This window comes from Gallus gallus, chromosome 12, assembly GCF_016699485.2.
Source record: "Gallus gallus isolate bGalGal1 chromosome 12, bGalGal1.mat.broiler.GRCg7b, whole genome shotgun sequence".
In the NCBI taxonomy this organism is placed as follows: domain Eukaryota; kingdom Metazoa; phylum Chordata; class Aves; order Galliformes; family Phasianidae; genus Gallus; species Gallus gallus.
Genome location: NC_052543.1, coordinates 9,852,276 through 9,880,101, shown reverse-complemented (window position 1 = coordinate 9,880,101; position 27,826 = coordinate 9,852,276). Strand labels below are relative to the sequence as shown.

The following is a 27,826-nucleotide window of genomic DNA, read 5'->3' as shown; positions in this document are numbered from 1 at the left end:
CGTGCAACCCCTGCCTTGCGCTCCGGGCGGCGGTTGGTCCTCCGGGCCGCGGGGGGGGGCGCTGCGCTTCGAGGCACTTCCTCCTTACGGCGGCGGGGCCTCTGCTGCCGCCCCGCCCGCTCCGTGTTTACATCCGCAGCCGTCCCGTCGCTGCTGCGGCCCCTCCGGCCCCGCGCCCCGGCCCGGCCGTCTGCCCTTCGCCCGCAGAGTCAATGCGGCGCCGCCGCCCCGCGGCCTGCCCTGGCCATGGACACCAACGATCTGTTCACCAGCTGCAAGAAGGGGGACGTGAGCCGCGTGCGGTGAGCGGGGCCTCGGGTGTGGGGGGTGTGGGCGCTTCGCGGCCTCGCCCGGCGCGATCCCCGGCCTTCCTCCCTCAGCCCCCTGGCGGGCACCGCGAGCCTGTTGCCTCTGTGGGCAACGGTGTGGGACAGCTGGGAGAGCTGGCTCCTTTCCTGCTAGTGGGTGAGGCCTGGGGGCCGTTTGTATCAGTTGTACGGTTACTTCGGCTTAAGTCGTTGCAAATGGTACGTTGCAGCTTTGCTGTAGAGGGAGAGGCCCTGCGGGTGGCCTTGCAGAAGATTTAGGTAGCTAGCAGTGAGGTGACGGGAGAAACCATCAGTCTGAGAACACTGAAAGCAAAGGGGATGAACTCCACCTGGAGTCAAAGTGGGCTGAGAAGGAGGGAACTGAGCGGGCAATCAGGTGGGGCTGAAGTTTGAGGAAGGAAGGATAGAGGGAGGGAAAGGAGGAACTGATGCGGTGGGTGAGGAGAATGTTTGAGGGCCTCCGTGTGGCTTGCAGGGATGGCTGTCGCTGTAGGTGGGGACAGGCTGTAATAAGAGCCAGGCTGCCTGGGAGACCTGTGCATATGGGGAAGGTTGGCTTCTAGAGATGCCAAAGGAGAAGAGTTGGCAGTGCTTGATGCAGTGTAAGTGAGCAGGACAAGGGAGCGTCAGGAATTACGGGCAGTCTGGAGTGACACTAGTGTCATGGCAAGAAAAGTCACAGGAGTCCAGCCTTGGCTTTTTAAGTTCGGCCACGTATTGTGAGTATCCAGGCTGTGAGCATTTTAGGAGGATATGAAGGTACTGCTCCTACTTTTCTTATGGCTCTGGCCCTGCTGTGGGTCAGCAGGAGGTGGATTTGATCCCTCTTTTCCCTTACACATGACTGAAGACTGAAGGAGCCACCAATCTGTGCTGCAGTTCTTTGATTTGCCTGATGCCCCTTCAGCCATAGCTGACGTCTCCCCAGATTGAATGCAAGATCCTGTTGTGCCTTTGGAAGTTACTGTACAAACTCAAACTTGCATGTTTTTAAAGAGGAGAATATGTCTGAGTAAGCAACTGCATGAAGTTATGACTTTGCTCCCGTTTCTCTTCCAGATACCTTCTTGAGCAGCGAGATGTGGAAATTAATGTCCGTGATAAGTGGGACAGTACACCTCTGTGAGTCCTGCACCCTAGAGTGCTGGCTGGGTGGGAGGGCAGGGCTTTCAGGGCTCTTTCACTCTCTTTGCATCACAGCTGGGAGCTCTGTTACAAAATGAGTTGGGTTCTGCTTTGCAGGAGATTTGGCTGTGTGTTTCTGCTTCTCTCCTCTGTGGGTGCTGTGATAAATGTGCCTTTGTCTCACTAAGGGACACGTGCTGGCTTAGTGCTGAGAAGCACAGTTAATTTAGTGACCATATAACCTGGATAGAGCAGTCTGTTCGTGGCCTGGGTAGACCTTTTTTTTTTTTCTTTCTATTGAGGTCTGTGGCATTCTAGCATGTCTTGCCAGGTGAAGGTATGACCTGATGAAATGCAAGGTGATGGTGGGTTTGCTGTCTGGCAAGGTTGTGAACTTGCCATAGATTGTAAGGAATCTGTGCTGATGCTTAGGAGGGTCGCATGAACTTTTTAAGTTCCTGCATCCTAATTCCAAAGCAGCGTTAGACATCTGCAGTGTATTTAGAGTATGGAGTAACTTCCAAAATGAAGTCATATTTGCCTGCTACAGTGCAGGTGATAAGATTCTCCTAATTAGTAGGACAGTTTGGGCTCTTTGTGACAGTGAATTGGAAATGCCTTAGATTGTGAAGGGAGTGACAAAACTATTGTAAGAAAGACTTTGAGGGGTGTGTTTGCTGTATGTTTGATATGAATGCTGTTCCCTCATTGTCACCCTACGCAGCGATCAGATTGATACACAAAGGAGTGTTCCTGAGAGTTCAGTAGAATTGCTGAGTGCCCATGAAATGAACTCCGTTAAAATAAGGAGGCAGATTTGGCAAGCAGTGGTGCAACAGAAGATGCAGAACTCAGACTGGGACCTCGAAATTTCCTTGCAAGACAGCAGTGCCTATAAGTGCTGGGAACAGATCCTACTTACTCAATTGCTGGGGTCAGGCTTACGTGTTATTTGGGAGCAGTTCCTCACTCCTATGAGGAGCCATCTTCTAAACTTATCACGGGTAGCTCAATGCTAAATTTTGCATGCTGTTGTGTGCTGAGACACTGAATTTTGCATCTTACTACATCTCCAATTTTCCTTCTCTTGTTATTGCCAGGTATTATGCTTGCCTCTGCGGACATGAGGACCTTGTACGCTATCTTCTAGCCAATGGTGAGCAAAAGTGTCCCAGTTATATTTCTTTGTATTTGTCTGTAGAGACTATATTGTTCTAACCGTAGCTTGTGGAAACTTCTTTTTAAATGAACCATCTGATCAGCAATCTCTGGCTGCATTTGATACCCTCTGGTCACTGCGGATCATCCTGGCCCCTTCTGCAGACCACTTGCTGCTTGAATATACTTCAGCAAAGCTTTCTGTGTTAACTTAAGAGACAGCATGGCTTTCAGAAATCACAATTAACGTTTTGGAAGTCTGCATTTCTTTTGGGAGTATGTTGGTGTAAGAATTGTGCTTCATTTGAAGAACTCATATAAAACTTTGTTGGAGTCTTCTGTTAGCCTTGCTTCCTACAGGACTCAAAGGTGAATTACAAAGGCTTTTTGCTAACCTTAAGCAAAGTAAGGCAAACTGTCCATGGAAAGTGCTTGCCCCTTAGGTTCTCAGCACCCAAGTTCCTTAAGGTCATGGTGGTGCATTCAGTGTACCTTTTGCTGCATTCAGTGAACCTTAATATACCCCACATATATTTCTGAAACAGGAAAATGCAAGTGCCCTTCAAATTTCTAGCAGAGTCTAACTAAAGAGGTGTTTTGCACAAGGCAAAAATGCCTTCTGGAGGAGCTGTTAAAAGTCCAGGAGGTCGTCGTGCTCTCTACAGTGAGATTCTTTTCAGAACACTGCTGGAATCATGCTGAGGCACTTATTCCCAAAATCAGTATAAATGAGTCATGATGCCTTCAGAAAGGGATGAAGTGGTAGAAGAACAGCATTAGGTGATGCAGGTGTAGGGGGAGTTGAATTTTCATAATAAAGCACAGTAGCATAAGAGATCACAGTGAAACACGTCACCAGCCAAGTAACACACTTGTTTAGTGATCATTCAGGGACACGTGAAAGATGTAGCTGCCTGCTGACATGTACCTGTTGCCATTTTGCAGGAGCGAAATGTGAGGCAAACACATTTGATGGGGAGCGTTGTTTGTATGGAGCGTTGAGTGATGCCATCCGACGTCTGCTGAAGGAGTACAAGCAGATCACAGCAAAGTGCATGAAAAGAGACTACTATGATGTCTTCCTACAGCGGTAAGCAGATGGAATAGCTCCGTGTGCCACGCGTTCTGTCATCCTTCCTTAGCCGCTAACCTAGATATTCAAGCTCTCTGTAAAAGGTGGATTTGAAAGTCAGCTAATCAGAACCCTATCTTATTCCTTGGTATATAGGGCTTCCTAAGGGATGTTCCTCCATGCCCAAAGGGTTGACTTCCTGGTATACAAACATTTCAGATATAACATCTAGTGACCTATACTCCACAGACAGTGGAAAGCTGCTCTTTCTAATGTGGAAGTATTAGAATGTCATCCTTGACCATCAAACCAAAATCAGATCACTAAAACTACATCAGCAATTTAGAATAAATATCAGCTAAAATTAAGTTTCAGGCCTAAAGTGCTAATAGCCTACAAGCCAAGGTTTCCAACAGTGATAAGAGGTGTCTCATTTCTGAGATACTCAATCTGGGGCTTCTTTAGGCTCCCTTATAGGGAGGTTGCTCTGTTCTTTTTCTGTACACATGAAAACCAAAATGTGCTGTTTTCCACTTCTCATTCTGAACGGACCTTGCATTAAGATTCATACAAAAGACAACGGTAAGGGGCGAAAAATAAACACAACTGTTTTTATTTTGTTTTGGGCGAGACATTAGTGGGAAGGATGTTCTAGTGGCAGAAAATCGAGGTCAGCATTCAAGACTCTGCTTTGACATCAGCTGCTTGTATGACCTCACACCTTTCTGGACATCAGTATTGCTCTCTAAAGGGAGTATAATGCCTGACTTCTCCTACCTCATTTGACTTTTGTGGATGTTTGTGAAAATAGAAAGCCAAGTGGTGATGCCTACCAGGAAACACTGGTGATGGATGCCGAAAGTCTTTTAAGTAGCAATCTTATATTTCTCCTCTTACAGAATGAGGGAGGGTATGGGTGTGCAAACATAAACAGGGCTTCGGCTCGTATGTGGTAATCTCCTGTGTTGCATGGCTGTAACATCCTTCCTTCATCTAAGGGTGTGTCATCTCAAGTGCTTTCCTGTTTGCTGCATGGTTAGGGCGTGCACATTGACAGCAGCCCAAGAGCAGGAAAACTGCACCATATCTGGTGGTGGAGTAATTCTTTTGTGAAAGTATGTGCATCCTATTTGATAAGAGGCATCTAGACAAAACAAGTCTTTTAAACCCTTCTTCCCCTGTGCTCTGTGACCTGTTGTTCATTTAGAGCCTAATTGTGCCATGTCTCCCACTAGCTTTGCTCCATTCTCTCCTTTTTAATTCTGCAACAGTTTTCCTCTCTTCTTGTTCCCTACAGGTTGCTGGAGCAGGGTTATCAAAGTGACATCGTTTTTATTGTTCATGGCAAATCCTTCTGTGCCCACCGCTGTATTCTCAGTGCTCGCAGTGCCTACTTTGCAGAAATGTTTGAGACCAAGTGGAAGGGAAAGAACATGATAGCATTGAAGCACCCGCTGGTGAGCGTGGCTGTTATTCTAGCCTTTTCTTTCTTTTCTTATTTCAGCTGTATGAGAAAAGTGAGTGGGAAGGATGATGTGAGGGTTAATTTTCACACTGTGTAGCTCCTGGAGCTCAGCATGACCCTAGGTAAGGAGAAAGACTTGTGAAGGCACTCTGCATAAAACAGCATCTTGTTCAGATGACAAAAGGCATGTTGACTGCATACTTTGCCTTTGTTCCCTCTATCATGGGCTCAAATATAGCTTAATTAATTGCAGTAGCAGGTAGCTGTTACCATCTGCCAGCTGCGTCACAGCTCCTCTGTGGGATGAGTTGAATTTGTCTAATTCCTGGTGGACAGGTGGTCCATAGTGAAGACATCACCTCCATAATTGGCACTAATTGAGTCCCTTTTGTTGCATTTACAGGAAGAACTAAATAGGCTGTTAAGTGCATTCCATCCATTAATCACCAATACTCTGGCATATGTTTCTATAGCTTAATTGTGGCAGTGCAAAGCCTCTTGTGGAAAACATACTTCCAATTTCTCAGGACATTACTTAATGTCTCTCCTTTCTCTTTGTGTAAGAACACAGCCTGCCTCTCAAATTAAAAAAGAAGAGTTGGAAATGTTTGAGACCAGTAAAAGACTGGATTTTACAGAGTCTGCATTAAAACTGTCTTTGGAGCACCTCCATTAATTTGGTCCTCTCTCCCGGGCACATGGATTAAGTAGCAGCCAATACATTTTGAAGAGCTGTGTAAACCAAGTGGAGTGGCAGCATTACTTATGCAAGGAGCAAGGAAATTGGGTGTTCAAACTGCTGTGTCTGAGTTGCTATTTAGATGAGGTGTGTGTGTGGTATTTTTTTCCCCCAACTTTTTTTTTCTCAGCAGGATCATGTTTGTGTCTAGGCATGTTTCAAGCTTGTTATTAAACTCCTGGTAATTCTCAAGGTAACGTTCTCATATTTTGTTTTAGATTAATCCCACAGCTTTTGGCTCTCTGCTGCAGTATCTATACACAGGTAAATCATTTACTGTATGTATACGTGGCTTGGGGGCTGCTGTCTGTCCCTCTGCCACAGCACAGTTTGAGTAACTCTGGCTTGCAGACAGACATGTTTGGATACATGAGTAGCCAACATATCCTTTCTGCTGGCAAAGAGAAGAATGTGAGCAATCCACAGCTCTTCCAAGTTCGTACCTTTTTTCCAGTTTTTGTCCCGCCAATAGCTTTACAGTCAATTAAAAAAACATCAGCTTTGGTTGAACGAATGTGGAGAATGGATTTTTAACTTAGAGAAAGTGAATTTATCATCTGGAATAACAGTTGCCATACCTATTGAAAACCTTGCTTCCTATACAGGACATCTTCAGTCTGACAGATCTGAGCAGTGCGCTCTGAATGATTTGACTACTGGCTGATTATTTTTTCTGAGCAGAAGTTGAACTTCAATAAAACTTCCATCAAAAAGTCAGATGTTGTGTTGTAGGCATATTGAGTGCTGAACTGCTAAAGGCCAGGAGGTGGTGCCAGAAAATAACTTCAAGGTTGTCCTCCAGTCCAGTGTTTACAGAACTGTTCCTCACCATGTTTTCAGTGATGGTAAAAGATTCTGGGATGACAGCATAGTGGCTTAAGGTCTTTTCTCACCCTAAGCTACAAAACCCATGGTGGCAGTCATGCATGCTGCTGTTGTGGTGCTCTTTTTCTTTTCTGAGAGAATTAGGAGCCTTTTTGAATAAACCTGTTAAGTCTTTGACTTCTTGAATGAAGCTGTTAGGGTAGACACTGGAAGATGGGGATGTGAATCATATGCGATGTACCAAATTGGGGCTGGTGAGGTAGCAAATCTTAGCTTCTTGGAATGAGCGTAACCTGGCACTGAAAGATGAGGCACTGTATCTAATTGATGAATTTCTGTGCCATCTAGTCTTCAGTCCTTGAATTTGCTACTTTTACACCTAAGTGATATGGGTTAAAAGAGCTGTTTGCATTTCTCCTTGACAGGTCGTCTTGATATTGACGTAGAATATGTAAATGATTGCAAGAGATTAGCCAAACAGTGTCGGCTGCAGGACCTCATAGATGACTTGGAGACCAAATGTAAAAAAGTCTATGAATTTGGTAAGCATTTTACTTGCTGTTGTCTCTGCTGTGTGTGTGTGTATGCCCTTTGAGGGGGAAAAAGAGGAAGGTACGATGCATCATTGTGCCCTTTGGGCTTCCAGAAAGCAGTTCTATTCTGGAATTCCCGTGTTTGCTCAATAGTTTTCAGTCATATGTTCTCTGTAGGGTAGCTTAGTGTTCTCTAGCATATGCATGTTTATCATTTATATTGAATGTTTTCACTATAGTAGAACAGCCATGGCAGCAGGACTATGCTATGGATGCCAGCCATGCACTGGCACGCTATAGGGTATACTGGGAAGTGCTTTTCAGCAGAGACCCTATTTAAATCCCAGGGGAGATAAAATATGTACAATTGGAAGTCTGTTTCTGCATTTAGCTGCCTCTTAACCAAAGGAAAACATTTGATAATTGGCTCAGAAGAGATGTGGAAAGAGATAGAACACTTCTTTTTAAGAGCAGAGATCTGAGAAAGGCCACGTGTATTATGATTCATGTATGTGCCAAACGTTAAATGATTCAATCCTCTATTTGAGAGCTTTTTATAATTCAGGGAGCTTGTGATCTAATCATGACATCAGCTTATTGCATGAAAACCAACAGCTGGAATTTATCATTCGTCTTCCTAATTCAAGCGAAAGGACACGTGAAGAATCAAAACAGCTCAAGTAGGGGAAAGCAGTGTTAGTCATTAAAGAAAAAAATTATCTAGTAACAAAACCTTCTGGCTGAAAAAAGAGCTGATTTGTGTTTCTTGCTCTCATTTAACTCCTTTACTTCCACCAAGTTAATTTTGTTTCAGGAAGGTAATGTAGCTGGTAGTTTTTAAATCAGTGGCGTCTTTTTCCTTCATCTGAGGGTGTAGCTGTTGCAGCTTTCCCTTTTGAATTACAAATTCAGATTATTCAGCCTCTTAAGAGCTGCAGAGCTTAACAGATAGGCACAATACTTCTGCCTCAAGAACTTCCTCATCTGCAAATCGCATGGAAGATACTGCCATGTATATGTGTCCCCTTAGGCATGTGCAATTAGGTTACCACAGTACAGCTGTTCTCATATAGATCAGGCTGTAAGTCCGTGCATCATGGAAGCTGTGTTATAAGCATTACTTCAGCCACATAAACACTAATGTTAACATACACCTGCAGAAATTAAGTATATATATTTCTTGCTTTCTTTCTATGAGTAAGTGTGAGATAGCAATTTGTTTATTAAATGATTGGTGAAAAAAGGGAGTGGTGATGAATACCATGACTAGAAAATAAAAAATCAGGTGACAGAATTATCTTGTGGTACCTTTTGGTATCAGAGTAATCCAATGAGATGCTGGAGATCATTTTCTGTTGTTTTTTTCCCCTCTAGGGTCCACCTGAGACCCTGGAGGTAACCATTCCACCTTCATACAGTCAGTTCAAACATCATATTAAATTGTGCCAGGAAAATAAGGTGGACAGTTTGGCTGTGTGAAGCCACTCATTGGAAACTCAAGGATTACAAAGTCTAGTGGTTAAATTGGTAAACTGCAAAACTAGTGACTTCTTGGCAGGCTCAGAAACAGAAAATGGTGAAGTAACATCTCATGGTAGTTGGAAGTTCCAAATACAATCTGTGCTTACAAGCATGATATAAGCTTCCTAGGTGACACAGAACAAATCATTTGGTTTCTTTCTTCTTTGTCAGGTAGGAGTTCTTTGTTTCTGGGGCCTCTGACGTTAGACATAATCAATGTGTTTATAGCAATGGTGGAAGTACAAGCCTTGCTTTTTATTTATGACAGGTTGGATTCAACTGAATAGACAGAACAGCTGATTGATCTGTTAAATGTTTTTGTCTCATATTTTCCAGAAAAATAATGTATACAAGAATTATAGACGTTAAAAATAGTAAAAACCTTAGATCACATCATGGCTGACACTTGACAAATCATTCCTGTTCCCTCTAGTACATTAGGACTGTCTGCCTCTTCAAAGTATTTTCTATGGAACAGACATCTGATTCAGGTCTGCAGAGCAGGATCTTGTCTTGTATCTATATTATAAAGTTGAAACATGCCTAATATAATATGTGAATTCAGGCCTGTGCAGTTCCAGTAGATAATTGCAGTCTCTGCAATCTTGTTATGTAGATAATCAGCATTTCAGAAGTGCTTAAGACTTAGCATCCACAGACAGCAGTTTAGGAGAACCCTGGAAAGGCTGACCTATGGCCTTCTGTTGCACCTGAGACAGCTTTGTGAACACTGTGTATTTTCCTGCGCTATGTCTGTAAGAAGGAAGACTGTTGCAGTGTTTGGAAGAGCTCCAACAGGGTTTTTCCAGATTGATCCATAATCCACTTCCTTCAGAAGTAGATATATTTAAAAACAAATGCTCTGTAATTATTTCTACAGGCTGTGGGGCAAAAATGTTTAGAGCAAAATTTGTGATACTTGTCTTCATATGGAGGCACTGAATGTTCAGAATCAGTGATAATAATTTGTTGTGACATTGGGAGAGGATGTATGAGGCAGGCATTTGTGTGTGATGCCATTTTGGAAAAGTTTGGGTGTTTGTTTTGGACTGGTTTTTGCAGTACACAGGCTCAGCTGAAACAAAAGACTGCAAAGAAGTATTGAGCAGTGGAAGCAAAGGCAGCTGATGATGTTGATAGATGATGTTCAGTGCTATCCAGCAGGGCTAGACTGGAAATGAAGACAAAATTGCTGCTTTCTCAGCTATGGCTGGGTTATTCCCCCTGGCTCCTTGCCTTGTTTATGTTGTCCTTTCCAGAAAACCCTTAATTCCCACTTTTTACAAGAAGTGTTGGTCCCTGCTGCTTGGTTGCGGCCAACAGCTTTTTCCTATTCTGTCACTTTTTTTTGTTTGCTTCTCCTAGGAGAAAGTTGCTTGTGATACCAACTGTGTGCTCTTGGATTCTGAGAGACGCAGAGCCTGAAGTGTCTCCTGATAGATGTGTTTCTCAGACAGATCACTGTTCTCCCTTGCTGCTATGGAAGCGCACAGATGCTTTGTAGATCCCATGAGAAGAACTCTTTTGCTTGACTACTGCTTAAAACTTGCTCGGTCCATTAGTGCTGCAGAGCCTGATTGATTTGGCGACTGTTGCAATAGGCACTACACAAATATAAATGACTCTCTGCCAGAAAGAATTTCTAATTGCACAGTGAGAAATTTCCTTCCCTCATGCTGTCTGTAAATGGACAAGGCTCTTCAAGAAAGTGCACTCAGTTATGTTTGTGTAGGTGCCTGGTCTCTTTTTGGCTTATTTACCCTGTATGAAGGTAGCATTCAGTGCTAGTAAAGCAGTCTGTCTCCTGCTGCTGCAGCTCTCTGTTCAGCAATGATGCTACCTGGCTGCGATGTACTGGTAGGTTATCCTTCCTCTTCCAGTACCTTTCTGGGATATTCCGCCCTTCTGAGATACAGCTGTGGCATATCTGAAGGGTGCAGCAATAATGGGAAGGAGGGGGTGGAGAACTTGTTGTGTGGCACATCGTGGTCTTGTTTCGCCCACGGCCCAACGGAGTCATCTGACAGAGCTCGTGTAGTGCTGCGCAAAATGTCAGGAAAAATGAGGTCTCAAGGTGATGTGATTCACCTGCGAGGGGTTTTAATGCAGTGAATCATACCTGTCAGAAGTTGTGCTGAATGCTTCAGCTTAATTCTTTTGTCCTTGAGAGTTAACTTTGCTTCTCTGTAGCTCCTTCTCACGCATTCCTTACTGCAACCTTGCATTTGCTGGTGCTGCTCCATCTGCCTACGCACAGAGACTCCCGAATGTCTTATGTGCCCCAGTCCTCACCCAAAGCATGCTGATTTGAAAAACAAACACGAGGCAGTGAACTGTAGGAGAGAGGTGGCCAGAAAGAGGAAAGGCTGTGCTAATAGCTGTATTGTTGCAACGGAATAGCTGGACATACTTCAGTCTGCCGCTGGTTTGAAGCTGGAGTGCTCCTCTCCTTATTCACAAAGCCGAACTTTCAAAAGCAATGAAGATTTCTGAAGGCTTGAGTTTTACAAGCTTACACTGCTGTTTCCAATGGAAAAAGGGATTAGAAGTGCTACAGTAGGCTGCTTTTTTTTTTTTCCTGAATGCGGCAGTGCAAGCAAAGGGGAGAGATGGCAGGTTTGAATGTGATGTCAGATCTTGTTCCCAGTGGTTTCTGGAGGGACTCCAGCCTTCTCTGTTCAGTGGGTGAGATGCTGATGTTGGAGCAAACTGGAGACCTGTGCTTTTAGCAGCAAGGAAAGCAAACCCTTCTGTATGGGCATGGCAGCAGCCTGGGGGACTACAGGTGTACAGCAAGGCTGAATTTAAAAAGAAAAGCAAAAGTGATTTTGGCTTCAGTGAGCTCCCCAGCAGCTTTGGTCATAGCAAGACCACAGAACTGAAGGTGTGTATATTGTGTTCCTTTAATCAGTCTGTTGAGTGGCAGGGCAAGACAGGAAGATACACTAGGCCTGAAAAATGAAATTGCCATCTCTGTGTGGTTTATTTGGTATATTTGGGGTAGTAGCAGTGGTTATTTAATATCTGCACACCGCAAAGGCACCCTCGAGTCCAAGTGTTTTGAGGGTCACAGTGCTATGGGATCTACAGGTAGAGAGTAGGTAACAAACCCAGGTGCACTTATTACCTAAACAAGAATAAGTTCCTTTATTCCCGGGTATGAAGTTAAGATAGCATAGCTGAAATAGGACCTGTGAAAGCACTTGGCAGAGCAGAGAGGCGTGGGGGCAGCTTCTTTTTAACAGTGTGCTCTCTGGCGTGGGCTCTACCATAGGTGATACTGTCAGTGGTAGGGGTGGTCAGCTGGGGAATTCACTGTATGGGTGGCTCTTGTGGGATCAGATGCAGTCTGTAGGACAGTCCTCAAGTGTAATCAATAACAAGGGTTGCAGAAAATAAGCTGGCTTGAAATATGTCTATAGCAACTTTGGTTTTGCTACAGATCATATTCTAGTGCATGGAGTAAGTGAAAGTTTGAGGAGAGACAACGATACCTCCATCCCCTTCCAGCCCTGCTCACCAACTGTAGCAAGGGATGCTGTATGCATGTTTATATGGAGGCACTTGTTTAGTTTTACTGCAATAGACAGCAATAAGACTGATGTTTCCTGGAGTCTCTTTTCTCTAACTGGGAGAGAATGTTTGCATAGGAATTTAGGCATCTCTGCTCTTTTGTTTTTTGCTTCTTCCAGTCTCTTCCAAGCCAGGGACCTGTGTGAAAGTGCTGACGATTGAGCCCACAGGTAACTGCCGGCTGCAGGAAGATCTGGCTCTTCTAGCAGACTGCGCCCTGCCAGCAGAACTGCGGGTAGGGAGCATTTATACTACTTCTGATCTCTGTGGGGCTGTGATGCGTTCACGTGTTCAATCGCATTCTCTCCATTTGAGTTTAGTGGTTGCTTGTTTGCTGGTGTTAATGCTTCAAGCTGATTTTGTAAATGCTGAAGCATTTTATTGCTTGGAAGTGCTGTAAAATTGTTTAATGAAGCTGTTGGTGCTGGTCCTTTCACTTGCACTTTTCCCTCCAGCGGTGATCTTGGTAAATGAAACCTTTGCCATGTGCTTGGTGGGGATTTCTCCATTGATTACAGTGGGACAAGAGTTGGCCCCCACTCTTTTTCCATCTCTCTGCCACCCTTCAGACGCCTACTACAACATCGCATAAAAAATGTGCTATCAACATGCATTGTTACCCAAAGGGACATACAGAAAGATGGCTTGCTGAGCTTTCTTATGAGGAACTGACGCTGCAGTAGGTCTCAGCAGAAATGAGTTCCTCTGAAGCAAATTAAACTTGACTGGCAATAGATTTACTTTTCATAACCATGTCTTGTTGGCACCGAGAAGTCCACAGAGCACAGATTGGAGATCATGATGTTAAAATACAATCAGGTGTATTAGTTAGACTCAAGTCTGTGGATTTTCACTTCCAGCTGTAGGAGAACAGGTTAAACATTGGAGCCCTTCGTTCTCTCTGCATCTGTTGCTTTTTGTACTATCAGCAGATTCAGCTTACTTTTATGTCTACTGTCTTTTTCTTTCTCTCTTTCTCTCTCATACCAAGCACTGAATGTAATAACATGAACTCATCTTTGGTGGCTATGCCCAGAGGTTGCATGACTGACTGATGTAGCAAAGTTTATTGCCTCTTTTTTTTTTCCTTTTCATCCTCTGCTGAATAGACTTGTTTGCTGCAGATGTGACCAACCTACTGGACAAGGATTCTTACTTGCAATATTCCCTCATGCTTTGCATTGCCTTTTGGCAGAAAAATTTCTCAGAGTGCTGAACACTCTATAGAGGGCCCTTTCTGAATCAAATTTTCATCTACAGTCTGCAGAAATTATTTCTATGTGGCCTCCCTCCCCTGTATAACTGCATTTTATTAGTGGCTTTCAATATACCTTTCTGTATGCTCGCAGGCTTTACAGGGAGGCAGTCCTGCAAGTAAGCCGTAATACTACCTCTCTAGAAAGGAAGAAATTGACTGTGGGCTCTAGAACAATGAGATTTACATACATTTTAAGTCACTTCACAAATAAAAAGAATGCAATCTGTTTGATTGCTGTTCCCTAATATTTTTAGCACACTCCTGTAAGCATTAAGGTTTTCATTTCCCTTTTAATTCTTTCATGCAGAATAGGAACTGAAAGGAGAATACGAAACTTGGAATAATATGATCATTGTACAGCACTGAATGCCTCTGTGGGTTGTGGTTTTCTTGCTATGCTCTTAGACCAGAGAGAAGGCAGTTACAGCAGTGTTAGACTTGCTAGAGCCATGAAAGTGAAGAGGGCATTGGCACACGCCTATTCAGTGGACAATTTGTATGCCAGGCACAAATGTGGGTGCTTTGCTCAAGTCTGGTAAATTCTAAAAGATTCTCCTGTTTTTCTCTCTTGGTCTTTTTTTCTTCCTTTAACTTATAAAGAATATATAAACATTGGTCATCATCCTGTTCCTTGTTATCTCTTCCTTACACTTGCAAATTGGTGAATTCTGTGCATTAGACCTCTCTGTCCTGAGACAGAGAAATCCCACACCTTTGTTCTTCCAGAGTCTGGTACCACACAAGGAATAGTACACAAAGCATTTTACCTTAAATGTCAGGGACTGCTGAATAGTCACGCACAAATATCTGTGTTCTTTGGGAAACAGAAAGGTTTTCTGGCTCCTGCAGAACACACCTGATATTTGGCTTCTAGTAAAAATCAGCATTTCTTGTTAGCAGTTCAGGTAATAATCAGAATTTGATGAGCTGCTCTGAGCTGCTGCATATTATATGATGCTCTATCAAAAGAAATTGGGATGTACACTACTTTCCATTTGACTGTAAATAAATAATTTACATGTGACATCTTTGATATTTGAATGTTGCAGAAAACTATGCAACAATACCATTTTTCATAGTTCAGTAATGAACTATGTGTCTGAAACAATGATTAACATTTGAGATATATACGTGTGTGTGTATATATATATATTTTTTAACTAGCAGTAGCCAGAGTTTTTTGATCACAACAGCTGCTTCACTGATTTCTTGCAATAACATTTTGCAGTGGCAGATTTAGGTAAAGTACTATTAAAATCCAAGTGGCCTCCCACTGCCTTGTCCACCTAGCTTCATCTTGTGTCTGCCAGGTGACCTCTGAGTTGGAGATCCAGTACAGAGGACTGCAGGTACATTGCTTCTTTGCAACTGCTTTGTCATTACCTTTTAAGTTAAGTCTTATTTTCCAACACAAGATGAAATCAGGAGCATCAGAGCGTGCCCTGAATAAACACTGTTCTTTCCATCTGTATTTACATGCAGCGTGGCTACAAAAAATGTGACCGTTTGTCATTTTTTGGGATAAAGGTCATTGTTACACATTTGGAAACGATGTCACTGCACCCATGTCCATGGCTGTCATTCCTAAGCTTTACTTTTTCTGTTTGGCAGAGACACATTAACTGAACTATTGCAACTTACTTCCAAATTTTTTATCCAGTCCACTTGCATCTGATTATGGGCTGATAATCTCTTCTTGGCTCATTAACCTCTGTGTTTAGTGTTGTAATTTATTTACAGCTGAATCTTTTTGCTGAGATAATCTCCTGGCCAGGGTACAAATTGCTGTCACTGAGCTGTTTTGTGTGTTTTTGCCTCTGGCAACATTTCTATTTAAGCACGAATAGCAAATTCGTAACAGCCAAGACTTGATCCTTGTGGTGGCTGGAAGATGCTGTAAATATTCACGCTGTCTTATGCAATAAGAGATGTTGAGAATGTTTCTGTGTGGTGAGTGAGTTATTGTGAAGGTGTTTGCACCTCGTAGGCTAGACTGCTTTTGCCTCCGGGCTAATATACTTAATTTTGGCAGCTGTGCTTTACCTAGTTGGAGTTAAAATGGTTGTCTGAATGGGGGCAGGGGAATAAAGTGTTGTTCTACAGGGAGACCCTGAAAGGGAGGTGAAATTCCTCAAGTGTGACAGGGGAGGAGAGTAGAAGTAGTCAAGATGTGAAAGGGGAATAAAAGGAAAAAATCTGCAAAGCCACTTCATGCTGAATAGGAGTGACAAAGACATGAACCTGCTTTTGTAGAAGGAGCTGGAAATGACCTTGTAAACCTGAGTATCAGAGGGGGGACCAGGCAGGGCTAGAAGGTGGAGGTTGAGCCAGTAGCATTTTGTCATTTGGGAGACAAACTGAAATGAATAAATTCCTGTGCTCATCCCAGAGGAGTGGATTCCTTTTCAAGATCTGCATTTGGGGAATGAAAAGAGAGGAAAGAAGGGATGTGCAAAGGAGTCGGGGAGTTTACCTCTCAAGCTAAGCTTCTTGTGCTGCAAAAAGTTGCTTCTCGTGCAAAGTCTGTTTCTAGGCTTACTCGTAATTTGCCTGTGAAGTTGTAGCTGTGACTGTTGAGTCAGAACTTCTAGGAGAGAACACTGAAGCAGTAAGCAAAGGGTGGGGATAGCAGCAGGGCAAACACATATGCAGTCGTATCATGGGTACTGGCTTTTGTAATGGGCTGCCACAGTGTGCTTGCAGGTCCCAGCCTGGGGGTTATTCATTGCCTTGAAATGTGAGATACGGATAACAGCAAAATAACAGCCTGGGGAATCACAGATGGGGCAGTTTGTCTCATCTTTGGTACAGGAGGTGTCCGTTGCATTACAGCCACGTGAAAAGCAGTTAACCGATCAAGTGTGCAGTGCCCAATGGGTTACTGCGTCTTCTGGGTGGGAAGTGCCCTGGTGGGGGGTGCAAGGGAAGGGCTCACAACAGAGACACGGCATTTCTGAGACAGCATGTGCCCGATTTGCATGTCAGTGAGCTTACTCTCCTGTGATAGGAAGCAGAGGCTGCCAAATGTTCCTTTGGATAGGCAGCCCAGCAAATGGGGCCAGACTGCCATGTTTGGTGGTGGTGTGAGCTTTTGCCAGCTTGGGGCCTTGACACATTATAGAACCTTTGTGAGAGAAACCCCATTGCATACAAACTAATCTTGGCCGAGAGCACCAACTTAATGCATTGCAGGCTGTGTCTTTGTTTGCTCTTGGGGAGAGGAGATATTTAGCTCCTCAGTAAAGCTGCAAGTAAGTTGCTTTCAGGTAGGGTTGAGGCAGGCATGCTGGAAATGATGCTTAGGTCCTCTGCAGTTGGAAGAGTGGTCTTTGTGGTTGGCCCAGGATTCTCCCAGGTGCAAACGTGGGATTTAACTTTCCTGGATGAGAGATGGTGGTAATAAACCAAATTCCTTGTCCCAGGCAGGGCCAGGGCACGTGTCTGGAAAGCAAGAACTGGGGGAAGCTTTTGTTTCCAGAGATTAATTGTCTTGGTTACATGACTGTGAATACAAACTTTTTTTTTTAACAACTGAATTACCCTGTACATAGAACGAGGTGAAAATGAAAACATTCGGAAGCATCACTTTAAAATAACATAAGGCCAACAGATTTTTTTTTTTTTATGTGCGTGCTGTCTTTGTTGGCATGTGGGACTGGGAGGAGGTGTGTTGGTGTTAAAATAATTCACTAGAGTATTAATACTTCAACAACACTATCTTTGGCTGGAAATCAAATGAGGAATTTAAAATGTGCTTTGGAAATGTTATATTATTCAAGTGAAGCGGTAATTGTAGCCAAACCATTTCAAGCTGGTGTATGCATCTATGTAATCTATACTTTACTACATCCACCTGTACATCTACACAGTAATGTGCTAGTCCAAAGCTCTAGGAGGCTTATGATACCTGCTACATGAAATGAACTTCACCTCCACTTGATTGACTGCCTTCCTAGGAAACACAGAAATGATTTCTGGAGGTGTGTGGAGTTTCCATGGATGAAAGAAGCAGCTGTAAGTTGTACCAGGAATAGCTCTGTCAGGAGTGCAAGGACTGGGCTCCAGTCCTTCCCATTAAAATCTTTGTTCATAGTATTTCTGGTGCTCTGTGGTGTGAGAATGCATGGATGGTTGTGTCTGGGGAGACCAAGAAGTCCAAACTCACGGTCCTGAGCATGTTTATAGCAGGCATGTTAAAGGTAGGATTTTCTGTTTTCTCTTCACAGGTTGGTTTCGGGGAGTTGCCGTTTGACAGCACTGACAACTTCAATAGTTGTCCTGATGTGTGTTTCCGGGTGGCAGATTACAACTTCTTATGCCATAAGGTATGCACTTGTGCTATACTTCAATCCCTTCCTTCTTTACTGTAGGTCTGCTCTTCCAGCGCTGAATGCACTTTGCAGAAATAGCATTGCCTCATCTGCTGGAAAACCAAAAGTCTCACTGCAGCTGGAAATGATTATTTAAAACATTTAATGAAACAGCAAATCTTGCCTTTCTTGCAGAGGTGAGAGGATTTGTTTATGAATTCAGATACAGCATTCACAGTTGCAGAATCTCCTAGTACTGGTTTGTGAGTTCAGTTCCTGGGCAGGGGAATGTTTGGTTTGCAAGTAAATAGCAATAAGAATAGATTTTCAGATCTAGCCTCTACTCAATATCCTGCTCTAGTCCCAAGCTACTTGTGAATCCCTTAAGTTTACAAATGCCTTTTTTGTTCTGAGGGTAGGCAAGCTTAGAAATAAAGTAGGGAAAAGGGGAGGAAGAACTCTCACTCAAAAGACTGGAGGTGCAGCTTCAGAATACAGGGAGAATCAGAGTCAGAATTACCTTTGAGCTGCTTCTGACAGGTGTGTGGTAGTGTCGTTACCTTGGTGCAGTGAGAAGAGGTAGTTACTAGTGGTTTTGCCCTTCCTCCTTCTCCAGGCATTTTTCTGTGGTCGCAGTGATTATTTCAAAGCCCTTCTTGAAGACCATTTCTGTGAGAGTGAGGAGCTGCAGACACAGCCCAGCATCCCTGTGGTGACTCTCCACAACATCTCAGAAGACATCTTCATCCGGGTCCTCTACTATATCTACAGTGATGACACAGAGGTGAGGCTGGTCACAGAGCATTTTCTCCTGTGCTGTTTACTTCTGGAGGTGTGCACTGCATTGTTTTTCTACAGCATCCTGGAGGTGGTTTCATAAACATCCCTGCCCTACTCTGCTATTGCCGGAGACCCGTGTAATAGGACTTGCTGTGAGCCAGTCAGTGAGCTGATTTATGTGCACGATATTCGGGAAGCAAATCCCTACTCTTTCATCCAATGATAAAAGTTTGTAAATAAGCTTTCATGTTGGTCTCGTAAATGCAGAGCTTTACTGATGTCTCCTGCGGGTTCTGGTAGGATAAGGTGGGGAGCTGCCAGTAGATGGCAGATTGAACACATTTGGAGATGGAAAGGTTAAGAGATTCCTACTTATTTACTCTTGGCATTGTAGCCTACTTTTCCATTTGTAGCAAGTCATTATTGCCACTGTTACTTATTGCTGTGGTGGGCAAAGGATCCGCTGGGAGACCAATGCCTTGCTGTGCTCAGTATTGCAAGTAAGGACAAAATGGCCCTAACCGACCCCATTTTGAGCTTAATGGAAGGTGCAACGAATGTCATTGTTCAAGCAGCTTCCTGCTTTGATTTTGTGGCATATGCTTTCCATAAGTCTAACTACAAGATGCCTGAACACATTCTAGCAGTAGGGTAGTGATCAGAGACTGCTGCACCTGTCAGCGTCACTTCTTCCAAAGAAGCAGTCATGCTCTGGGTTAGTTGCCATGTACAGAGAGCACGCGCAGCTGTGACCTTGTTTCTGTTGATCTCTTCATCTCTGAGCAGCAGCCAGGAATAAACGGTAGAGAGAGAGATGTATTCAGCATGTGTTATTGTTGTGAAGATGCTCCTGACCTCAAGACTCTTTCCCTTGCGCCTCTTCAGTCTGCCTGCCCTCCTCACGACAGCTTACAGGAAGGATGTTTCCCAAGCAGCTGTCGCTTTCCAAGGGGTGCCCCAGCTGCTCTGTCTGCACTTAGAGCAGGAAAACAGACCAATAACAATATGTAGGAATGTAAGGAGTCTTGCATCTATCTATGTTTCCTGTGCAAAATGGATTTTAGTGTGTGCAACCAAGGCATGAGTTTTTCTGCCAGAGTTCATTTGTGGTGAAAAGGTAGCAGGAAGAATGCTCAGGAAAAGAGGAACATAGCTAAAGTTCCACACTTGAATGTGGAGTGTTCTCCCTAGCCTGTGTTTCTCCAGTCAGGTATCAGTACCTCACTTCTACTTTGCTTCTTCCAAAGAACTACTACAACTTCTCTATGTTGTAGTAGTGACAGTGCTTGCAGTGGGAGGGAGGATTGTGTACAGAGCATAGAGAAGGTTCCAGGTGGAAGGAGAAATGGCTAATCAGAATATTTGTGTGGGCTCGAGGGGGGTTTATGGAGGAACATTTGTTACGTTTGTCCTTGATCTAACAGCTGAAATCTGCTGCCATCAATACTACTGACTCAAACACCTCCAGCTTGTGAGGTTCATGGAGCCTTACGAAAGGACAAAGCAGCACTTGATTAACAACCCCAAGAGCTTTGTTACACCACTGTGGCACTATAGCACCTATTACATGCTTCTAATACATCTTACATCCTTCTGCACAGCTGTTGCAGGTTGTTACACTGCTGAGACATTTGCTATGAGTAGCTTGTCCAAACACCAATGTGGACAGCTGTAGGGGAAGAAATAATCAGCCTTTTGCAGTTGTCAGAGTGAGCAACGACATGTAGATGTGGACAGTAGTATTTTTGCTGCTGAGCAGTTATCAGGACAATGGATTGCGCTGCAGCAGAGTTCATCAGTTTAGACCAGTGTGGCTTGATCTCTATATAGAAGTGATCTTGCTTCTTCCCCAGCCAGGATATGCTGTATTCTGTAGACTGGCTGCTAAAGTGCTCATGCTGCACTGTTTGCACTTCACATTAGCAGGAACAGAACTATGCAGAAAGAGGCTATCGTTCCAGGTTAGTGACGCAGATTGCTGACAAAAATAGTATTTGTACAGACAGAGGGGAGAGATTGAGTGAAGCTGGAGGTGGTGTCTCCAGCATTACCTATGGCATTTTTTATCCCCCTATCACTTGGAAGGAAGAAAAGTCCCCAAGAAGGAAATGGGAGTCTGGTTCCCTCCCTCAAGAGTCTGAAAATGTTAAGGGCCATTCACAAACAGTGTAAACTTGAGCATCTGGTGCATGAATTTAGTTCTGTTTGAATGCCTCTCAAAACTCCAGTAGTATTTGATGTGCAATTGGTTTCTCAGCTAGTTGTGTCTCACGCAATTTTTTGACCTTGGATATATGCCTGTGCCACTAGATGTGTTCCTTCTGTGTGCTTCATCCAGCTCTGATGGTGGATTGAAGGCTCCACGTGCATCAAAGCTGGATTTGAACTGTTTTAGATTCTGCCTGTCCTCATCCTGACAGGAACTGCTAGAGATTACTACTAACTTTGAGAGTTGTGGTTGAAGCAGAGATGAGTTGTGTCCTTTTGCCTGTGGGATCCTTGATCTTAGATCCCTATAGTGCTTGCTCTCAGATTTCTCATTCCCTTTTCCAGTGGCTGACTTGGACCTTCCAGGTTTAGTTTGATAAGGTCAGGAGTTCCCAAAAGAGAAGAAAATGAGAGTGGGGACAGGGGATATGCTGACTGACGTCGCAAAGCCAGTCTGTGGAAGGGACTTAAAGGAATTTTGCATATTTTTCACAAAACGTGAGTCTAAAATGAGAAAAGGAAAGGAAGAGACAAGGTGCTCTATTCTGCCCGCCCATCTCTTTGAATGGCATTCAGTACCTCTGGTAAAAGCTACCTCCTTCTCTTGCCACACAGAACATTTCTTAGCAGCCAACGTGCAGCAGTACTTCAGCATTGCTTTGTGCTTAGAGGGGAAGGCTGCAGGATGACAAACTTCTTGCTTGGTGCTGAGCAAGCTGCCTCTGCAGCACTTTGAACTCCTCTGTAGTGACTGAGTGGAAGACCTAGCCCTGACAGGTTGAGCTCCTACCTCTCCTTAGTACCTCTAACATTGAATGGACCAAGAAGCATTTCAGGGAATTTCTGCTAAGGCACAAAAGAAAGCAGTTTGCTGTAGACAAGTGAGGTGGGTAGGACTGGGCAGTAATTTCCCTCTTTGCTGTTGCCAGCTGTCCCCGGAAAACGCCTACGATGTGCTGTGTGTGGCAGACATGTACCTGTTGCCTGGGCTCAAGCGGCTGTGTGGCAGGACGTTGGCACAGATCCTCGATGAAGACAACGTTGTCAGCATCTGGAGGATTGCAAAGCTGTTCCAGCTGACCCGGCTAGAGGACCAGTGCACGGAGTACATGGCAAAGATCATCGAGAAGGTAGCAGAGCCACCCCCCACTGCACTTACACGTGTGCCCATAAATCTAAATGCACGGAGAGCCATAGATACAGCAGATTTGGTGGTTGCACTTTAGTGTGTGATAAATAGTTGCCTCTCTGATTTAATGTGCTTCCTGAAAAAGTGCAGCTGTTGAGTAGGAATGCACATGGTGAGTTAGGAGGGAGGGTGTGGAGTGTCACTGCAGTGAGCCAAATGCTGATGGCTATCTAGCACAGCACCATGGACTGTGAGGTGAAAAACTTGCTGAAAAAGGTCTGTGAGTGCTTTGGGTAGGTGATTTTCACTGAACTTTCAGCCACTGTGGATGAAACAGCAGTGATATTGCCCAAATGCACTCGCTGCAGCCTGGAGAACCCAGTGGGGTTTGTGGGGAAGCTTGATTCAGGGAATGCATGGTGTACACGAGTTGGGGAGAGATGCTCTTCCTGGCATATTGCTGTCAAAAAGAGTAATCAGTATGATCTCCTCTCTCCTCCAGGATGATAAATCTAACAGTAGAGGCTTTCACTGGGGAAATTTGCTGTTGAACAGCCAGAAATAATGACTCTAACACTGAAGTTTTCTTTATGAGGCTCCACTTCAGTGTTACATGGAATGATTACAACTTGAAGTTCAGGACTCGTAGACTAAGTTGCTATGCAGAAGGACAAACTAGAATCTATGGGGTATTTTTGTCCTTAGACAGATCTTTATTAATGGCTTGTACAGCTCACATGGGAATGTAACATTTTCACCTGCAACTTGAAAGGTGTGAAATTCTTCCTGGATTGTGAAAGCAGTGAAGGAAATAATTTTGGCACTGTTACTTTGTACAGTGTATAGTTTGGGGATGATAAATGCACCAGTAGGCATCCAGGTTCTGACTTAAAAGAGAATTTGGTTTGAAAGCTGAATTGATATCCCAATATCAATTAATGCCCCATATAATGAGCAAGGTAGAGCTTTGCTTATATGTTCCTTTTGCATTCTCCTTCCTAAACCTGAGTGGGCGTCCTTGGACCCAGTATCAGCAGTGTGCCTTCCTAAGGGTGTTAGCACAAATGGTGCTATCCCAGTTGTTAGAACATCAGCAGCTGCCAGCATCTTGTGGAGAAGCACTGATGGTGGCAACGGGGTGAGATTTTGGCAGTGTGTGCAGCGTAGACCAGGGCTCAGCAACCTGCTGTGCCCAGGTGCATTTCAGTCACATAGACAGACGGAAGCTGCCTCTCACCCTTCAGCACACCACATGTTCTAGGGGAGCTTGATACAAAATCATTCACAGGTGACCTGATTCTGTCAGGTCGGGCAGAGCACAGAGCAGCTCATTGCTGCTGATCTGCTGGTTGGTTGTTGGTGGTGAAGCTGAGAGTCGTGGTGGAGACAGAGTCATCTGGGTCTCCTGGTTCTGAATTGGGCAGAAGTGACTGCTGTCTTGCCTGCTGCAAGACATTTCTCAAAGCTGTCTGGCAGCATCTCGTGGCTCCTGCTGCCAGTTCCTGCTTGGGAGCCCTTCTGGAGAGAATACTCCTTAATAGGAATAGATGAGAAGGTTTGAGTTTCCAAATACCCTTAACATTCCCCTTTTTCCTCTTGGCTCTCTCAGCAGGGGGCAAGCCCATTATCCCAACCCTTTACCTCTCTTTATTTGTTGCCTTTTCTTCCTGACGATGCTTTTGTCCACCCTACCCAGCTGGTGGAGTTGGAGGAGTTTGTGACTGCTGTGAAGGAGAACGCGGAGGCTGTGGAGGAACGGCAGGAGACCGACTCCATTCCCCTGGTCGACGACATCCGCTTCCACATCACTAGCAATGTGCAGACTTACAGTGCCATCGAGGAAGCCAACCAGAAACTTGAAGCTCTGGAAAACCTCCTGGCCAGTATAGGGCTTGACTGTTGATGTGTGCAAACCCTGTCTGTCATATGAAGCCTGTGCAGCCCCCCGTGGGTTGGCTCAGAGTGCAAGAACATCTGAGTCTCTGAATGTTTCTTTTTCCCCCTACCTTGTCCTCCTTTCCATCCACTTTCAGGCATGATTTCTTTTTAATTTATTTATGTCTGGACATTTGCATGTCTGGTTTGTGTTTGGTTTTATTTTGTTTTTGTCTCTTCTTTCAGAAGTAGCTCCCAAAGCTCAGCCTAATTTAGTAGCTGCTGCTTTGTGCAATACAGTGTGGATAGGAGACTGCAAGTCGTGGGGGTGACGGAGCTGTGCTGGGAGACTTGCTACTGCTTGATGTTAGGATCCATCCTTTCTGTTGCCCAAAAGCACACTTCTGAAACTGGTTCATGCCAGGATATTTACTGAATTGCCTGCAGCAGCAGAAGAAAACTGGATTCAACTTTCCCTATAAGTGTATTAGAAAGGAGATGGCCTTTCTTTCACTGTTAGCTTTATAAGATTGGAGAAGGTAAGCAGCACTTCCCTAACAGAAATGCAGGAGCACTTGGCTGTATGGAAGGTGCTGTTTTCACCTGCTATTCTAGTTCTTAGGTGAAAAAAAGCCAAAGCTACTTCCAGATGATCTCTAATTTTTCACTGCTCTGAAGTGTTGGCATTTGGATTTCCACTCAGAGGAGTGGAGAAACTCAGATTGTTAGATGCCTGAGATCTGACAGATGGACAATGTATATGCAATCAGGAGGGAGATACAGAGCAAAGATTTGATATTTTTCTTGTTCTGCATGTGATATGCAACTGAATAATTTAAAAGCTTTTCTTCCAGAACAAATATCTTTGGGACTACAGTAGAGACCACAGACCTTTATTTCCTAGAAAGCAGCAGCTTTCAATGCATAAAGAAGGGAGAGGCCCCTTGTCTCCCTAACAGGGACAGGAAATGCCTTCTTATTGGAAACAGTACTTTTCTCTTTTTCTTGGTCCATTGTGATACAGCAAAACAGACTTCCTGGTAGATCAGGAGTGAGGGGTCACCAGAAGTCTTTTAAAAAAAGGAAAAGGGGCCTTTTGGGTCTGTCGGGGGGCAGCTGTCCCACTCTTTGACCTTGTGGCTTTGCTCAGACTTCAGCCTTGTAGCTTCATTGTTCTCCAGGAAATTCACTGTTTGTACTAATGAATGTTTTTGAATCTGTGTTCTGCAGTAGGTCATGTTATCTCTTCGTCTCCCTAGACTCCTAATGAGGGTAATGATGTTATTTCTCCTCAGCACTGATCAGCAGGCAGTACCCCTGCACAAAGCTTTTTCTGCCAAGCAGGCTGTCCTGAGAGCTGTTTGTCTCCGGAATGGCTTGTTATGAGAGTCTCAGGTCTCCAAGGCTCAGGCTGGGTATACTCTGCCGTGCTGTGAGTTGGGAGGAAGAAAAAGCATTGTGTGAAGCACGCAGAGAATCTTGCACAGATGGTGGCTGCCATTACTAATACATATTGTCATTTTGGTCACTCTGCAGTGAGAGCTTAAAAAAATCCATGTCAAGTGCGCTTTTAGCATCTGAGGTGAGAACTGGGCATTGGTCCCCCGCAGATCCATGGTGTTTTTTCCTGTAATGGTGGTGGTGCTTCACACAGATAAGGAAAGTGTTTGGAGCTCCACTGTTCAGCAGGGATGTGCTGCAAGTGTGGATTTGCTGAGTGGATAAATCTGATCTCACCTGATGAGGCACTCGTGCTCCCACCAGACTTGCTGCCCTTGCTCAGAGCATCTGCCTGTACCCAGCACGCACTTGAAGCTGTGTGCACTCATGAGCAGGCTTCAGGTACCACTTGCACTAGGCAGGCTTCATTCACTGAGAAAGTGTCACTGGGGTTCAACTGCTGCACTCAAGGAGCCGGACTTTGTGAAAATCATGTCAAGATTGATTTGCACTAGCAGAAGCTGGGGAGAGAGCTGGCTGGGCAGGAATGGGGTGCAGTGAGATGAACTGGACCCCAGGTGTCTGCACTCTTCTGTGTTTAACTGGTTTCTTTATGACAGAGGGTAGTGTCTGCACGGCTGCTTCAATTCTTCTGTTTCAGGATGCTTGGGAGGAGTTGTGGTTTGCTTTCTGCAGCCAAGGGTGGGGGAAATGGGTGTGCTGGTGCAGGGGCGTGTTGCTATACGGAAGCAACAGGAGTGTGCTTACATTTGGTGTGGTGACATGGGGAGGAGCTGTGTGTGTTGTGTGAGTGGGGGATGTATGTCCATCTCCAAGCTCGGTATGGCTTTGACAAGACCACCAAATTGCCCAATGCAACTTGAACTGATAGAGGCATCTCAGTAGATTTGAGGAGGGAAGGGACTATTTAGAAAGATCTGATATGATGTCCCAGATATTTTGGGCAAAGAGGGGTGGAAGAGCAGAACTGCCTACTTTCTTGCTCAGTGAAGTGTCAGTCTCATGAAAGTCTGCTACAGAAACAACCAACAGCTTAGCCCAGCCGGTTCATCCCCTGCATTTCTCCTCCATTTATGACTGAAGATGACACTGAACATAAGCAGGATGTTTAGCTTACTGCATCTCCTCTACTTCTGCATAAATTCCCCATCTGATGTCTTGGTAGTCGACTTTCCACAGCAATGGTTGTGACAGCCCTGCACGAGGCTCACACGGAGCCACTGGAGAGCAGAACGTGGCCTTTGCCTTCTGTTTGTACTGAGCGAGATGCAGAAGCAGGATTACCAAGGAATGCTCATTCTTTTCTTAGTGGATGCCTCAGCTGCTAAAGCTAAACGGACACCGGCAAAGGCAGAGGAGGAGCACAGTGCTGGGAAGCGTTTTCCATATGGCTGCTCTTAAATAATTCCATTCCTGCATCCTTAAGCATGGAGCAAGTGAGGCTGCACTTGTGCTCGTGGGAAGAAAGGTCAGCGTGGCCTTTTGGTCTGCCCCCCAGCAGTGCAGCTCCATGCAGACAGCCGAGCACATGCCTCCTCTGTCTGCTCGCACTTAGTGGTCACATCTGTGAGCCCTGCTGCATTGTCCAATTACATGGGGTCCTTTTACCCCCCCCCCCCCATCCCTTTTGGCAGAATAGGGCTATGAAGAAGCATGCGTAAGCAGATGGTCAGCATGCAGGCAAGCTCTCTAATTAACACGAGCCAGGTCAAAACGTAGATTTGATTTCACTTTATTCTTGCTGCAAATAATTTTCTCACAAAATAAACAATGTAGGATTTTATTTCTGTTGCCGGTGTCCTTTTTGTGTTCTCTTGCCTCTGTCCCTTTTATTTACTACCAGCCACTTGTGGAATTAAGAAGATTGTAAAATTTATCAGAGCAACAATATATTTAAGAAGAAATGTGTAAGCATGTGTGCAGCAATAAAATAGTATATTTCACTACATCTCTTCCTGCTGTGGCCTGTTTGTTACCAACTAACGTCAGCGTGGTGGTGTTTCTGAATGGACACGGTGGGTTCCTTCAGCATTTTTCCTTCACCTTGCCCAGGGGCTGGCTCTGTGTTGAGCTTCCAAGCAGTGCTTAGGATGTGATGCTGCTGTCCTCCCCTCCTGATCCTTTCAGACAATTCCTACCAGAATGTGGGCAGAGAGCACTGACTTGGTTTTGGTCACTTCTTTCTCCAAGGGATGATAACTTCTATCACAGAGTGCTGCTTTGAGCAGTCCCAGGGAGGTCTGTTGTCTGTCCATCTCTGCTTGTCACCCCGTATCTTTGCTGCCTTCCCATTAAATACAAGGATGGGGATTTCTCAGCTTGCTGGGAAAGTGCTGCCGGTGCTTAACTACTCAGACTTGTTCAGAGCACTCGGGGTGCCCCTGAAGGAGGCATGTTTTTTCTCCAAACCTCAGGTGTGCTGGAGTGCCCAGGTGTTTCCTCTCCTCTTGGAGAACTGTAGTGGA

At 44.6% G+C, this 27,826-nt stretch overlaps 1 protein-coding gene across 1 annotated transcript; it reads left to right on the top strand.

The window, feature by feature from the left end:
* Positions 1-131: 131 nt before the first annotated feature.
* ABTB1 (ankyrin repeat and BTB domain containing 1) lies at positions 132-27,309 on the top strand. Its single transcript, NM_001030598.2, has 12 exons — positions 132-302; positions 1,389-1,451; positions 2,555-2,610; positions 3,558-3,702; positions 4,982-5,141; positions 6,107-6,152; positions 7,139-7,255; positions 12,460-12,575; positions 17,825-17,923; positions 18,525-18,692; positions 21,826-22,026; positions 23,722-27,309. Exons 1-12 carry the CDS (start codon positions 247-249, stop codon positions 23,926-23,928), a joined length of 1,434 nt encoding a protein of 477 aa, NP_001025769.2. The 5' UTR covers positions 132-246; the 3' UTR covers positions 23,929-27,309.
* The last annotated feature ends 517 nt before the right edge of the window (positions 27,310-27,826 follow it).